This window comes from Panthera onca, chromosome A1 (assembly GCF_046562875.1).
Source record: "Panthera onca isolate mPanOnc1 chromosome A1, mPanOnc1 haplotype 2, whole genome shotgun sequence".
Classification (NCBI taxonomy): Eukaryota; Metazoa; Chordata; class Mammalia; order Carnivora; family Felidae; genus Panthera; species Panthera onca.
Window position 1 is genome coordinate 11,858,346 of NC_138339.1, and position 13,744 is coordinate 11,872,089.

At 45.8% G+C, this 13,744-nt stretch overlaps 1 protein-coding gene across 4 annotated transcripts in view; it reads left to right on the top strand.

Annotated features, from left to right (window-relative positions):
• OTULINL (OTU deubiquitinase with linear linkage specificity like) overlaps positions 1–13,744 on the top strand; it is a 34,938-nt gene that overhangs the window by 17,370 nt on the left and 3,824 nt on the right. For 3 of the 4 annotated variants that reach the window (XM_060634374.3, XM_060634371.3, XM_060634372.3), the window contains exons 2-6: positions 8,289–8,448; positions 8,537–8,568; positions 8,670–8,761; positions 10,064–10,213; positions 13,373–13,501. In XM_060634374.3, coding sequence (XP_060490357.1) covers positions 8,289–8,448; positions 8,537–8,568; positions 8,670–8,761; positions 10,064–10,213; positions 13,373–13,501 — 563 coding nt within the window. The remainder of the gene's footprint in view (positions 1–8,288; positions 8,449–8,536; positions 8,569–8,669; positions 8,762–10,063; positions 10,214–13,372; positions 13,502–13,744) is intronic. The other variant, XM_060634373.3, reaches the window with a different exon arrangement.

Consider the following 13,744-nt stretch of genomic DNA (forward strand, 5'->3'; position numbering starts at 1 on the left):
GCCATGTCTGCATCCAGTTCACAGGCCCTGCTGTTATTCTGAGTCCCTGCAGTGAGACACGCACCCCCCCGCCCCCACTCCAGATGTGCTGACCGTGGGGTGTGCGGGTCGGGGCTCCGTGGGCCTGGATGAGCCGGCCAGTAGCCTTTCCTGGTGGGAGGGCATTGTGCCACCTGACCATGAGCTTCTTCAGGACAGAGCACGTGACTTTCACTACCTGCCAGCCCGGGGTGAGGGTTTAGGGGAAGGAAGTATAACCAGGGAAGGGCTAGCAGGAGAAAGGAAGGCCTTCCCTGATCCTCCTGGGTCCATGGCACCATGGGGTTTCTGATCACGCCTCTCTGCAGTACTAACCTTTGGTTAGGATAACCCCGAAGCCACCTTCACTTTTTCAGAGCGGGTGGTGTTCCACAACTCAGCTCAGAGAAGTGTGAAAAGTTTACCAACGCCTCTGAAACGTCTGTGTCGCTCCCTCTGTCCCTGGGTGGGACGCCCCACCCCTTCACTCCTCTGGTGGCAGAGAGTGGGAGCTGTCCTGGGCCCCCCCCCCCACCTCGCCCCAGGCTCCCCTCTGCTCCCTGATCCGGCAGTCTCTCTCGGGTGCTCTCTCCCCTACCTCCTGCTAAATAACCATAACATGCTATTGATGCACATGGAGGGGCTGTTGAAGTCATTAAATTACATTAGTATCTTTTACCTTGAATGTTTTTTTTTAGCAAGATGACATTAATACACGTATTTCTTCGCTCCCTGTGCTCTCAAATTTCTAAGTTAAATTGCCTTTTAGGTCTTTCGGCTCAGGCCTAATCTCCCCCTCCTGTGGCCCACTGGGTAGCCCCTGATCTGCTTCAGGAGAAAGTCAACAGCCAGATGCGGTTGGCTGTGTGGACGTGTGTGGGGAGAAGGCGCCATGGACTGCTGTACCGTGAGTAAGATTGGGAGACAAGTAGAGGCAGGAATGGATGGGCTGTCTGGGCCCAGGAAGTCACTGGAAGTTTCTAGGGCGAAGGAGACACTGAGGAGTTTCCACGAGAAGGAGCCCAGGGCTCCCGGGGGGGGGAGCTGCCGTGTGCAGAATCACTCTGTTTCCGGCTCTTCAGTGAGTTTTGGTTTTGTTTTCAGGGCCCTTTTTCTTTTTCTTTTTTTCTTTTTGGTTTCCTGTTTTAATGTGTGAATTACTTCGGCTTTGGTACGTTTTAGAGAATGGAAAACATTCTAAGTAGAATTTGACCACAAAAAGGTGGCTTTTTTTTTTTTTTTTTTTTTCTCTTTTCAGTTCTAGTCAGTGGTCTCATCTGCCATATGTAGTTTGAGTGATGGCAGATCGGATTTTACATTCAGATAGCCGCGTCGTTGACTTCAGGAGGCTCTGGTACAGTTACTGCAGGATATCCTAGCTACTTAAGCATGACTTCTTCCCACAGTATGGGTTGGGGTCTCTCGCGTGTCTTCGTGCTGAAGACTGGGGGGATGTGTGAGGCCTAAGTAATCCACTTTCCAATAGGACAGAAATGCACGGCGGCCTCATTTCAGCCACCAGCCGGGTTGTCCATTCCAAAAGTCCTGAAAAGACACTGTGGGTTTTTTGTCTCTTGACGAACCTGAAAGAGGACCGAACCCATAATTCTGACGGTGCTTCTGTTCTCTTCCTCTCCTCTTCGCTTCCTGGAGATTCTTCATCACCAAAACCTGCCCCCATCCCTTGTTTCTGGGAGGTCCTCGTCCTCCTTCCTCTCTGTATTGTGTTCAATGACCAGATCACCGGTGGGGCCTTGCCCTCCTTCCTGTTTGTCGGGGTAAAGCCTCACCCAAGCCCGGGTCCTCTTGGGCAGGGGAGGGGAGGCTGGGCCAGGGCTGAATCCTCCCTGAATTCTCTCCCTGGGCTGGCGGACGGGGGATTCCCCCGTGAAGATCCTGCCATGAGAGACTTTAATCCCCCCTCAGCTGTATTTGGGGAGATGAGATTTGACTCATGAGATCATCCAAGTCATGTTTGTGATAGTATTTTGCAAGGCACCTCATTTGTGGTATTCTTGCCTATGGCTGTTGCTTTTGAGTTATAAACAGTTGTTGACACGCGCGGGAAAAATTGATTTCAATTCTCTTTTTAAAGACTCTTAATTCCACTTGCTGCAGCAAAGTTAATTTGAAGACTTACTCAGCTGCACAGTTCACAGGCAGGACAGCCAAGCGATAAGGCACTCAATGTTGGCATCGCATTGCTCTGTCTTGGGATTCCAGCTTTACCACTTACATATTTAATCTCTCTCTCCCTCGCATCCTCATCTGCAGAATAAGGGTGGTTACAGTAGTAGCAATAAAAATAATGATCAACACAGACTAGGGACTTAGGCTTTGCCAGACGGCTTGCTCAGCGCTTCCCTAGCATTTCCACCCACCCTTACAACCAGCCAGTCCAGAGGCAGAAACCGCTCCGCCCATGCCCTCCTTCCCCTACCATGTGACTCTGCAGGAAGGATCATGAGGGCCAGCATGGCACTTCCTGTGTTCCAGGCACTGTTGCATTGTGTTTCGATCCCCAGGCGGAGAAACAGAAGCCCAAGAAGTCACCAGTGTAGGAGCAGGGCCGGGATGGGGGTGGGGCAATGTTTGCAGGAGCAAATGAGAGAATTACTTTATTTTTTTTAAGTTTATTGATTTATTTTGAGAGAGAGTGAGAGCGAGAGAAAGCGCGCATGTGAGGGGTGTGGGGTGAGGGGGCGGTGTGCAGAGAGAGGGAGAGAGAATCCCAAGCAGGCTCTCTGCTGTCGGCGCAGAGCCTGACACGGGGCTCAAACTCACGAATCATGAGATCATGACCTGAGCCTAAACTAAGAGTTGGACGCTTAATGGACTGAGCCACCCAGGTGACCCAAGAGAACGCCTGGAAAGCCCATAAGGGGCTCTGGCTTATAGCGAAACTCGAACTGTAGCTATTTTAATTATCAATGGAGCCATACTTTTTCCTACTAAAACACTGCACTTCCTCTCCTTAGATGAAGAAGCCCCACTCCTTATAATATTTTCATATATTGTTCAAACACCTCAGGGCTGTGTGAGCTGCAGCCGCTTACACGGGACTTACGGGTTCCCTCCTCCAGGTCGCTCCCTGGCATCCACACCAGCCGCCATGTTCGTGCACCCTGGTCCTTCTTTGGTTTGAGTCACTTGACCAAAACCTGTGCCAGTTAGGTAGGGGGAAACCAGGAGTTTAAGTTTGTAGTCTAGGTTTGCACGGAAAAGGCATACTGAGCCCTCACATGTTTTTTTCTAATAAGTTGATCATATCCTTTTTCTGGGTTGGAGGCAGGGCTTAATTTCAAGGATGAGGGCATTAGGCTAAGGAAGTGTGTTGCGTGTGTGTAGGAGTGAGGAGAGCCACAATCTGTAGTGGGTCCCGTGGAAGCCCTGGGCAGCTGCTATGGAGTGGCCTCATGCTCAGGAGAAGGCCCTGGCTTAGGGGGTCTCAAATCAAGGGCCCCAAAAGGCCTGGAAGTAACCCCGAGACTACAGTGGGTTGGTTAGAGTCTGTGACAGATGAGAGCAGTGTGCCCCATGGAGGGTGCGGCAGCCAGACCCCACCTCAGTGACCGCAGGCCCTCTGAGTCCACACAAACACGAGCGCCACCCAGTGGGAAATGGGCAGATGCTCTAAAAGGCTCTTCCTGGAAGAAATGTGAATGTGTTCCTACAGAAATGTGGACGGCTGTGAGAAATCACGACTGGAACTGGTGTTTAGGGACACAGGGACGCTCATACAGATAAGGGGGTGTTAGTTGATGGTTTGTTTTGGAGGGTGCTTCGGCAATATCTGTCAAAACTAAAAACGTACACACCCCTTGATCCAAAGTTTCCTCTTTTTGAAATTATCCTAAAAGCTACCATGAGTCCATAAGGACTATTGGAAGATAATGTCTTTCTCAGCAGTGTTTGTAAGAGTGAAAAATGGGAAATAATCCAAATGGTTTATCGGTAAGGCAATGATTATGTTACATATATGATTGTCTATCTTTTTTTTTTTTTTTTTTTTTGAGAGAGAGAGAGTGGGGGAAGAGTAGAGAGAGAAAGAGGGAGAGGGAGAATCCCAAGCATGCTCTATGCTATCAGTACAGAGCCCAATGCAGGGCTCGATCCCATGAACCGTGAGATCATGATCTGAGCCAAAATCAAGAGTCGGACACTTAACCAACAGAGCCACTCAGGCACCCCATGTGATGGTCTATATGTACACTAAAATATTATGCATTCTTTAAAGAGAATAATGTAGATCTATGTGTAGTTAAATGAAAAGATGTCTAATGTGTATGAAGAGAAAAAACAAACTAAAATCATGTGTAATATTCATTTTTCTAGGAAAAGTTTATAAATACGTTAAAAGAAATTATGTATCGCATAGACAAAGTTCTAGTCTTTCCTGAATTTAAGGACTTACTAAAATTATTTACATATGTCAGAATTTTTCACAGTTGAGAAATCACTGAATTAATAAAAATCTATATTGTAGATGTAAAGGCAGTATAGCTTTACATTTTTTTACATTTTTTTATTGACTTGTTTTATTTATTAGCTTTACATTTTTAAACAACTCACACAAAGTTTTACTAAATATCTAGGCAGGAGTAAATGTAGAGTGAACAGCTAATTAATTGTTCTAAACAGATGAGTACCTGTTTTTGAAAATGTTCTTTTAAACTGAGAACTTTCCCCCTGAGATCAGGAACACGACAGGGATGTCCATCTCACCGCTGTTGTTTAGCATAGTGTTGGAAGTCCTAGCATCAGCAACCAAACAACAAAATGAAATAAAAGGCATCGAAATTGTCAAAGAAGTAGTCAGACTTTTACTTTTTGCAGATGACATGGTACTCTACCCGGAAAACCCAAAAGACTCCACTAAAATCTGCTAAAACTGATAACATGAATTCAACAAAGTCGCAGGATACAAAGTCAATGTACAGAAATCAGTTGCATTTCTATACACCGATAATGAAGCAACAGAAAGAGAAATCAAGAAATCAATCCCATTTACAATTGCACCAAGAACCATAAAATACCTACGAATAAACCTAACCAAAGATGTAAAAGATCTGTATGCTGAAAACTATAGAAAGCTTATGAAGGAAACTGAAGAAGACACAAAGAAATGGGAAGACATTCTGTGCTCATGAATTGGAAGAATAAATATTGTTAAAACGTCAATACTACCCAAAGCAATCTACACATTCAATGTAATCCCAATCAAAATTGTACCAGCATTCTTCTCAGAGCTAGAACAAACAATCCTAAAACTTGTATGGAACCACAAAGACCCCCAATGGGCAAAGTAATGTTGAAAAAGAAAACCAAAGCAGTAGGCATCACAATCCCAGACTTTAGCCTCTACCACAAAGTTGTAATCATCAAGACAGTATGGTATTGGCACAAAACAGACACATAGACCAGTGGAATAGAATAGAGAACCCAGAATTGGACCCACAAATGTATGGCCAACTAATCTTTGACAAAGCAGGAAAGAGTATCCAATGGAAAAAAAAGACAGTCTCTTTAACAAATGGTGCTGGGAGAACTGGACAGCAACATGCAGAAGAATGAAAATAGACCACTTTCTTACATCATACACAAAAACAAACTCAAGATGGATGAAAGACCTAAATGTGAGACAGGAAACCATCAAAACCCTAGAGGAGAAAACAGGCAACAACCTCTTTGACCTCAGCCACAGCAATTTCTTGCTTGACACGTCTCCAAAGGCAAGGGAATTAAAAGCAAAAATGAACTATTGAGACCTCATCAAGATAAAAAGCTTCTGCACTGCAAAGGAAACAATCAACAAAACTAAAAGGCAACCAATGGAATGGAAAAGATATTTGCAAATGACATATCAGATAAAGGGTTAGTATCCAAAATCTATAAAGAACTTACCAAACTCAACACCCAAAAAACGAATAACCTAGTGAAGAAATGAGCAGAAGACATGAATAGACACTTTTCCAAAGAAGGCATCTTTGGATAGATGGCCAACAGACACATGAAAAGATGCTCAACGTCATTCATCATCAGGGAAATACAAATCAAAGCCACACTGAGATATCACCTCACACTAGTCAGAGTGGCTAAAGTGAAAAACTCAGGAAACAACAGATGCTGGCAAGGATGTGGAGAAACGGGAACCCTCTTGCACTGTTGGTGGGAGTGCAAACTGGTGCCGCTGCTCTGGAAAACAGTGTGGAGGTTCCTCAAAAAATTAAAAATAGAACAACTTACGACCCAGCAATAGCACTGCTAGGAATTTATCCGAAGGATACAGAGTGCTGATTCATAGGGGCACATGTATCTCAATGTTTACAGCAGCGCTTTCAACAATAGCCAAACTATGGAAAGAGCCTAAATATCCATCCACTGATGAATGGATAAAGAAGATATGGTTTATATATACAATGGAATGCTACTTGGCAATGAGAAAGAATGAAATCTTGCCATTTACAGCAATGTGGATGGAACTGGAGGGTATTACGCTGAGTGAAATAAGTCAGAGGACAGATATCATATGTTTTCACTCATATGTGGAATTTGAGAAACTTAACAGAAGGCCATGGGGGAGGGGAAGGGGAAAAAATGGTTACAAACAGAGAGGGAGGGAGGCAAAGCATAAGAGACTCTTAAATACAGAGAACAAACTGAGGGTTGATGGGAGGGGGATGGAGGAGAGGGGCAAATGGGTGATGGGCATTGAGGAGGGCACTTGTTCGGATGAGCACTGGGTGTTGACAATAAACGAGGAATCATGGGAATCTACCCCCCAAAAAGAGCACACTGTACACACTGCATGTTAGCCAATTTGACAATAAATTATATTAAAAAATAATAACTAACATAAAAAAGAAGAAAATGCTCTTTTAAGTAATTGCAAATATGTCTAGGTTCATTCACTGGTAACTTTATTTCTTTATTTGCTAGTAAATTCTTGTGAGAGTTTAAATGTACATCAACTATCGGGATGATCAAAAGTGCTAACATTTGGGCACCTGGCTGGCTCAGTCGGTGGGGCATGCGACTCTTGATCTCAGGGCCAGGAGTTCAGGCCCCACATTGGGTGTGGAGCCTACTTTAAAAAAAATTGCTAAAACTGTAGATTCTGAATTGCTGAGGCTTTTACTACCGTTAATCACTGGAATTTTACTAAACCTTGTGCCAGGGAGGGAAAGATTTCACAATGAACCCCAGGAGGTTTGGCCACTATTCAAAAGTTCTCTTCCTCATTTGTACTTCGGCATCTTACATGCTCAAGCATCATATAATTGGGAATGTGCTGCACATAGTAAGATATTGTAAGTATGTGGTTGGAGCTCTTGAGGCCCGTTCATGCTCTCTGGCCAAATCAGGAATTGCAGTGTGGACCACACACAACACATCTGTCTCCACCTCACAGCTCTGCTGAGGTGTCCACTCCCTGGAAATGATGTCTGTGTGCCCGCGGTTTGGACCACTCATTGTGTGTGTTAACGTGATGCCATCTATCATCGCTCCTAATGCTTTAAGAATATCCAAGTGGCTCTAAAATTTAAAAAAAAAAAAAAAAAAAAGGCGGGGCACCTGGGTCACTCTGTCAATTGAGTGTCCAACTCTTGATTTCAGCTCAGGTCATGATCCCGAGGTTGTGGGATTGAGTCCCACGTTGGGCTCTGCGCTGCGCGTGGAGCCTGCTGGAGATTCTGTCTCTCTCCCTCTGCCCCCTCCTCCAATTGTGCTCTCTCTCTACTTAAAAAACAAACAAAACAAACCCAAGTGGGCAGAGGTACATGGTGGCGGCATCACTGGAGGACTCTGGTGTGGAGCAGGATCCCTGCTGGAACCATTCTTGGATTCAGCAGATATGCAACACAGGGTGCATTCTTAATTAATTTCATTCCATCTTTCTCCGGGGAGATCGGCATTTTTCCCCAGTGTTGCCGTCAGGACAATTGGGAGTAGAGAAGTGAGCTTTCTCACAGTCACACAGCCAGGGTAGTCGAGACACGGGTTTTGAACAGGTCTGAGGGATTCCGAAGCCTATACTCTATGATTATTCCTCGTGAATTGTGTGGGACAAAGACATTCTTACATATGACATTGATTAGAGGAGAACTGGGTGTTTCTTTAACTTTCAGATTGAATTTTTGAATGCCTTAAAAACTGTTTATGTATCAATGACAGACACTTGGCAGGTACAATGAGCGGTATATTTCCCTCCCTTAAAGCAGACTTGGGTAATTGTGACGTGTCTTTTTTCTATTATTAAATTTTTGCAGGAAGTGACCAGGTTCACTCCTGGACGCTGGTCACCAGCCAAGCCTTGGATACTGCGTGGAAGATAGCCAGGGGCTCAGTGACGCTGGCGGTAGCATTCCTGGTGGCTGCCCTCTGCTACGTGAGGAGGATGCACTCCTATTTAGGGCGCCGGCTGAAATGGTAGGTGGTTGTATTATCCTCCGGTTTCACCGGTAGACCCTTGCTTTCCAGAGTAGATTTTTGATATTATTTTCCCTTTACCTTTCAGGTGGATTGGATATCTGCAGAGAAAGTTCAAAAGTAAGTATTTTCATGTTTTCTTATTTCTAAGGTGCGGGGAGGGATCAAGAAGGGCGAGGAAAAGGGAAAATTCACTACCTTTCCTATCTGATTTGGTCCAGGGAACCTCAGCGTGGAGGCGGAGGTCGATCTCCTCAGTTACTCTGCCAGAGAATGGAAGGGAGAGACGCCGCGTGCCAAGCTGATGCGTAAGGTGCGTCAGTTTATACAGGTCACGGACGATGGGGAATTTGTGTGTAAAAATCAGGGCACTAACATTCCGCCCTGCTTTACTGAGGGCGTGGACGATGGCGTACCGTAGGCTGTCACTTCAGGAAACTCGAGGGTGGCACTCTTCAGCTCTGCCCGCCAAGCCTACGGGCTCTCTGGACAAGCAGGGGGGACTTCTGTCTTTGCAGGGATTAGGCACCTGGATGTAAAATTCTGAGGAGTTTTAGAATTTTCCATTGGACCGACCTTGGTAACTTTTCCCAGCAGTGCTATCCAACTTTGTCAGCAATGAGAAATTTTTATTTTAAGGGGCGCCTGGGTGGCTCAGTCGGTTAAGCGTCCGACTTCGGCTCCGGTCATGATCTCGCGGTTTGTGAGTTCGAGCCCCGCGTCGGGCTCTGTGCTGACAGCTCAGAGCCTGGAGCCTGCTTCCGATTCTGTGTGTCCCCTTCTCTCTGCCCCTCCCCTGCTTGTGCTCTGTCTCTGTTTCTCAATAATAAATAAACATTTTTTAAAAATTTAAAAAAAAGAAATTTTTGTTTCAAGTCCTTTTTAGCACGGTCTTAAATGTATATAGTATTTTCTTTTCCCTGTGGTCACGTTATAGCCATCATCACCCCTAAATGACATTCCCTTGCTCCTGGGCTTCCAGGAAGGTGTCAGTTGAAAAAGCATGACACAGACTCAATACACACAAATGTCCTTTTATTTTTTTTATTTTTATTTAAAGAATTTTTAATGTTTATTTATTTTTAAGAGGGGGGGGGCGGGGAGATACAGAATCCGAAGGAGACTTCAGGCTCCAGGCTGTCAGCACAGAGCCCAACGTGGGGCTTAAACCCACGAACCACGAGATCATGATCTGAGCCAAAGTTGGATGCTTAACCTACCGAACCGCCAGGTGCCCCACAAATGTCCCTTTAAAATGACATGTCCTCATGGGGTACCCGGGTGGCTCAGTCGGTTAAGCCTCTGACTTTTGATGTCGGCTCAGGTCATGGTCTCCTCGTTCATAGATTCGAGCCCCGCATTGGGCTATGTGCTGGTAGTGCGGAGTCTGCTTGGGATTCTCTCTTTCCCTCTCTCTCTGTCCCTCCCCTGCTCACCTCCCCTGCTCTCAGAATAAAATAGTGACATGTGGTCGCATTCATAATTTATAATTGTTATTGTCTCTGTTGCCCCCTTTCTTTGGGGGTAATGCCTCGCTGACAGTACAGTGAATTCACTCTCTCTATTCCCTTATCCAGAGGGTTTGAAAACGAACTTTCTGTTTTTGTGTGGACAGGCTTACGAGGAGCTGTTTTGGAGGCATCACATCAAATGTGTCCGACAAGTAAAGAGAGACAACTATGACGCACTGAGGTCAGTGTTGTTTCAGATATTCAGCCAGGGCCTCTCCTTTCCGTCGTGGATGAAAGAAAAAGACATTGTGAAGGTATGTCCGCTGGAAACGGGGCGGGGGGGGGGGGGGCAGGGAACGGTGCGTTGACAAGAACTGTAGCGCAGATGGCTGGGTCTTCAGTGGGCGGCTTTGTGCGTCCCGAGGTTGAAGGAGCCTTCGAAGGCCCTGTGGCCCCCTCCATCTCAGAAAGGCCGCCATGCTCAGTTGTGTTTGCTTTGGATGCCACCATCTTTGCTCGAGAAGGGCATCCATTCTTCAGAAGCAAGGTGGTCTACTGAAACTCACTTTTTTACTCTACGGTTGTTTGAGGTTTAACAAACGCATAGAGCGCTCCAGAGATTCTCCACTGTTCCTTTGTAGTCAGCCCTTCCTCACCCCTAGCCCAGGGCCATCGCTGGTTGGTCTTAAGACCCTATGGTTTTACCTTTTCCAGAATGTCATATCAATGGAACTATCCAGTGTGTAGCCTTTTGCATCTGACTTCTCTCGCTTAGCAAAATGCATTGCAATTCAGGGGTGCCTGGGTGGCTCAGTCAGTTAAGCGTCCGACTGCGGCTCAGGTCATGATCTCGTGGTTCACGAGTTCAAGCCTCGCGTCGGGCTCTGTGCTGACAGCTCTGAGCCTGGAGCCTGCTTTGGATTCTGTCTGTCTGTCTCTCTCTCTCTGTTCCTTCCCCTGCTCGTACTCTCTCTCTGTCTCTCAAAAATAAAACATTAAAAAACTTTTTTAAAAAATGCATTTCAATTCATCCACATTCTGTGAATTTGTAGTTCATTCCTTTTTACTGTTGAGTGATATTCCTTGATGTAAGTATGACATAGTGTGTTTATCCGTTCTTCAGTTGAAGGACATCTGGATTATCTCTAGTTTTTGACAGTCCCATACACGATTTTGTATGGATGGAAGTTTTCGTTCCTTTTGGGCGAATGCCTGGGAGTGAGATGGTTGGCTCATGTGGTAGGTGTAGGTCCGAGTTCATAAGAACCTACCAGACTGATCGCCCGTGTGGTGCAGCCAGTTTGCATTTCCACCAATAGTGGGTAAGAGTTCCAGTTGTTCCCAGTTCTAACCAGGATTGTCAGATTTGGGGTTTTTTGTTTTTTGGGTTTTTTAGCCATTCTGATAGATGTGCGCTGGTGTCACTGTGCTTTTAGTTGGCATTCCGCTAGTCAGGAGGGAGGAACATCTTTCCATGTGCTTATTGGCCATCCATTATTATCTTTTTAGAGAAGCGTCTGTTCAAATCTTTTGCCCCTTTTTATTTTATTACTGATTGGATTTTGAGATTTCTTTATATATCCTGAACACAAGTGCTTTATCAGATATGTGATTTGCAAATATTTTCTCCCAGTCTGTGCCTTGTTGGTTTTTTTTTTTCATTTTAATGGTATAAGGCAGTATATTCTTTATTTTATTTTATTTATTTATTTTTATTCTTTATTTTTTGTTTTTTACTTTTTAGAGAGAGAGAGAAAGCGAGCGAGCGTGAGTAGGGGCGAGGGGCAGAGAGGGAGAGAAAGAGAATATTGTAAGCAGGCTCTACACTCAGTATGGAGCCCGCTGCAGGGCTCGATCCCACAACCCTGGGATCGTGACCTGAACTGAAATTGAGAGTCGGACGCTCAACCAACTGAGCCACTGAGGTGCCCTGAGGCAGTACATTCTTGATGAACAACCTGAATTTTTATTTTGAATGTAGGAAGTTCAACCTAGGATGTGCATTTAAGGGCAGAAGCACAAAGAAATAGGAGTATATAAAGTATATGCATATATGTAGCTGCACATGGTCTGTTTCCTTCCCATTTCTTCCTTGAGAGTTGCTTTTATTAGTTTCATTTTATCTAGGAAGCGCTCTTCAAGTGTATGCAGTGTGCCAGCCCCGCGGCCAGCTGCCGAGGACAGAGAATACGGCCACACCCCGGGGCTCCCCAGGCTCAGCCGGGTGGGGTATGGGCTCGATCCCTTCACTGGATCAGAGTCTTACAAATTCTGTGGTCTTACTTAGTCCCAGCCGGAGTCCTGTAAAATGGATATCTTGTCCTTGATTTATGGTAGAGGATGAGGCTCAGAGGGTAAATAATCCGCACTGGTTGAGCAGTCTCCTGGCTGGTGAGTGACAGAGTGAGGTTTGGACCCCCAAGTGCCTTATTCTACAATCCATATGCTCCGCGATATGCTACGGTATTCTAGCGTTGTTAGGGTAAAAATAATTTCCAAACGGATATACCTAGGCAGTTTGGGAAGTGTTTTGTGCAGAAAGATGGTTTCATAGACAAAATCTTCATGTAGGTTTTCATCAGCTGTGAAATTGTAAATTAAGAATATGATCCACGGGGCGCCTGGGTGGCTCAGTCGGTTAAGCGTCTGACTTCAGCTCAGGTGATGATTTCACAGTTTGTGGGTTCAAGTCCCGCATCAGGCTCTGTGCTGACAGCTTGGAGCCTGGATCCTGCTTTGGATTCTGTGTCTCCCTTTCTCTCTCTCACTGTCTCTCTCTCCCCCTCTCCTTGTACTCTGTCTCCCTCTCTCTCTCAAAAATAAACATTAAAAAAAAAAATACGATCCAGGGGCACCTGGGCGGCTCAGTCGGTTAAGCATCCAACTCTTGAATGTTGGCTCAGGTCGGGATCTGATCTCACAGTTGTGAGTTTGAGCCCCGCGTCGGGCTCCATGCTAGGTGTGGAGCCCACTTAAGATTCTGTCTCTCTCTGTGGGGTGCCTGGGTGGCCCAGTGGGTCAAGTGTCCAACTCTTGGTTTCGGCTCAGGTCATGGTCTCGTGGTTCGTGGGATCAAGCCCCAAGTCGGGCTCCACGCTGAGCATGGAGCCTGCTTAAGATTCTCTCTTTCTCTCCCTCTGCCCCCTCCCCCACTCGTGCTCTGTCTCTGCCTCTCACTCTCTCAAAAATAAATAAGGAAACATTAAAAAAGGAAAAGATTCTCTCCCTCTCTGCCCCTTTCTCCTGCTTGTGCTCTCTCTCTCTCTCTCAAAAAAAAAAAAAGGGGGGGGGGGAAGAATATGATCCAAATCACTTAATCCACAAATCTAAAAGAAGAAACTCTATGTTTTTATTTAGTCTTTTTAAATGGAGATTCCTGAGTGAGATAAGATCGTGTGCCGTGACATATTCTAGGTTGTAATGTCGTAAACGTTGAGGTACTAATCACAGTTGGCATCTCCTTCCTTTTCAAGCTTCCTGAAAAACTGCTCTTTTCACAAGGTTGTAATTGGATCCAGCAATACAGTTTTGGTCCTGAGAAGTATACAGGTTCCAATGTGTTTGGAAAGTTACGTAAATGTGTGGAATTATTGAAAACGCAGGTGAGTGTCTGGGGGAAGAAAAGACGAGGAGTGAAAGCACACACCCGGGTGCAGTGAGTGACTCTTCTCTGTCAGGCCTGTCACCCGATGCCTCGAGGGGAGGACCTGTGGGCAGGAGCGCCTCTTCTAGGAGCTGACGATGGGCTTTCCCGTTGTTTCTCCTTCCAAGTAACCAACGAGAGCAGCGTTGTACGTGATAATTAGGCCCCTTATGGGTTCAGGAGGCCTTTGTGGGCTGGCCAG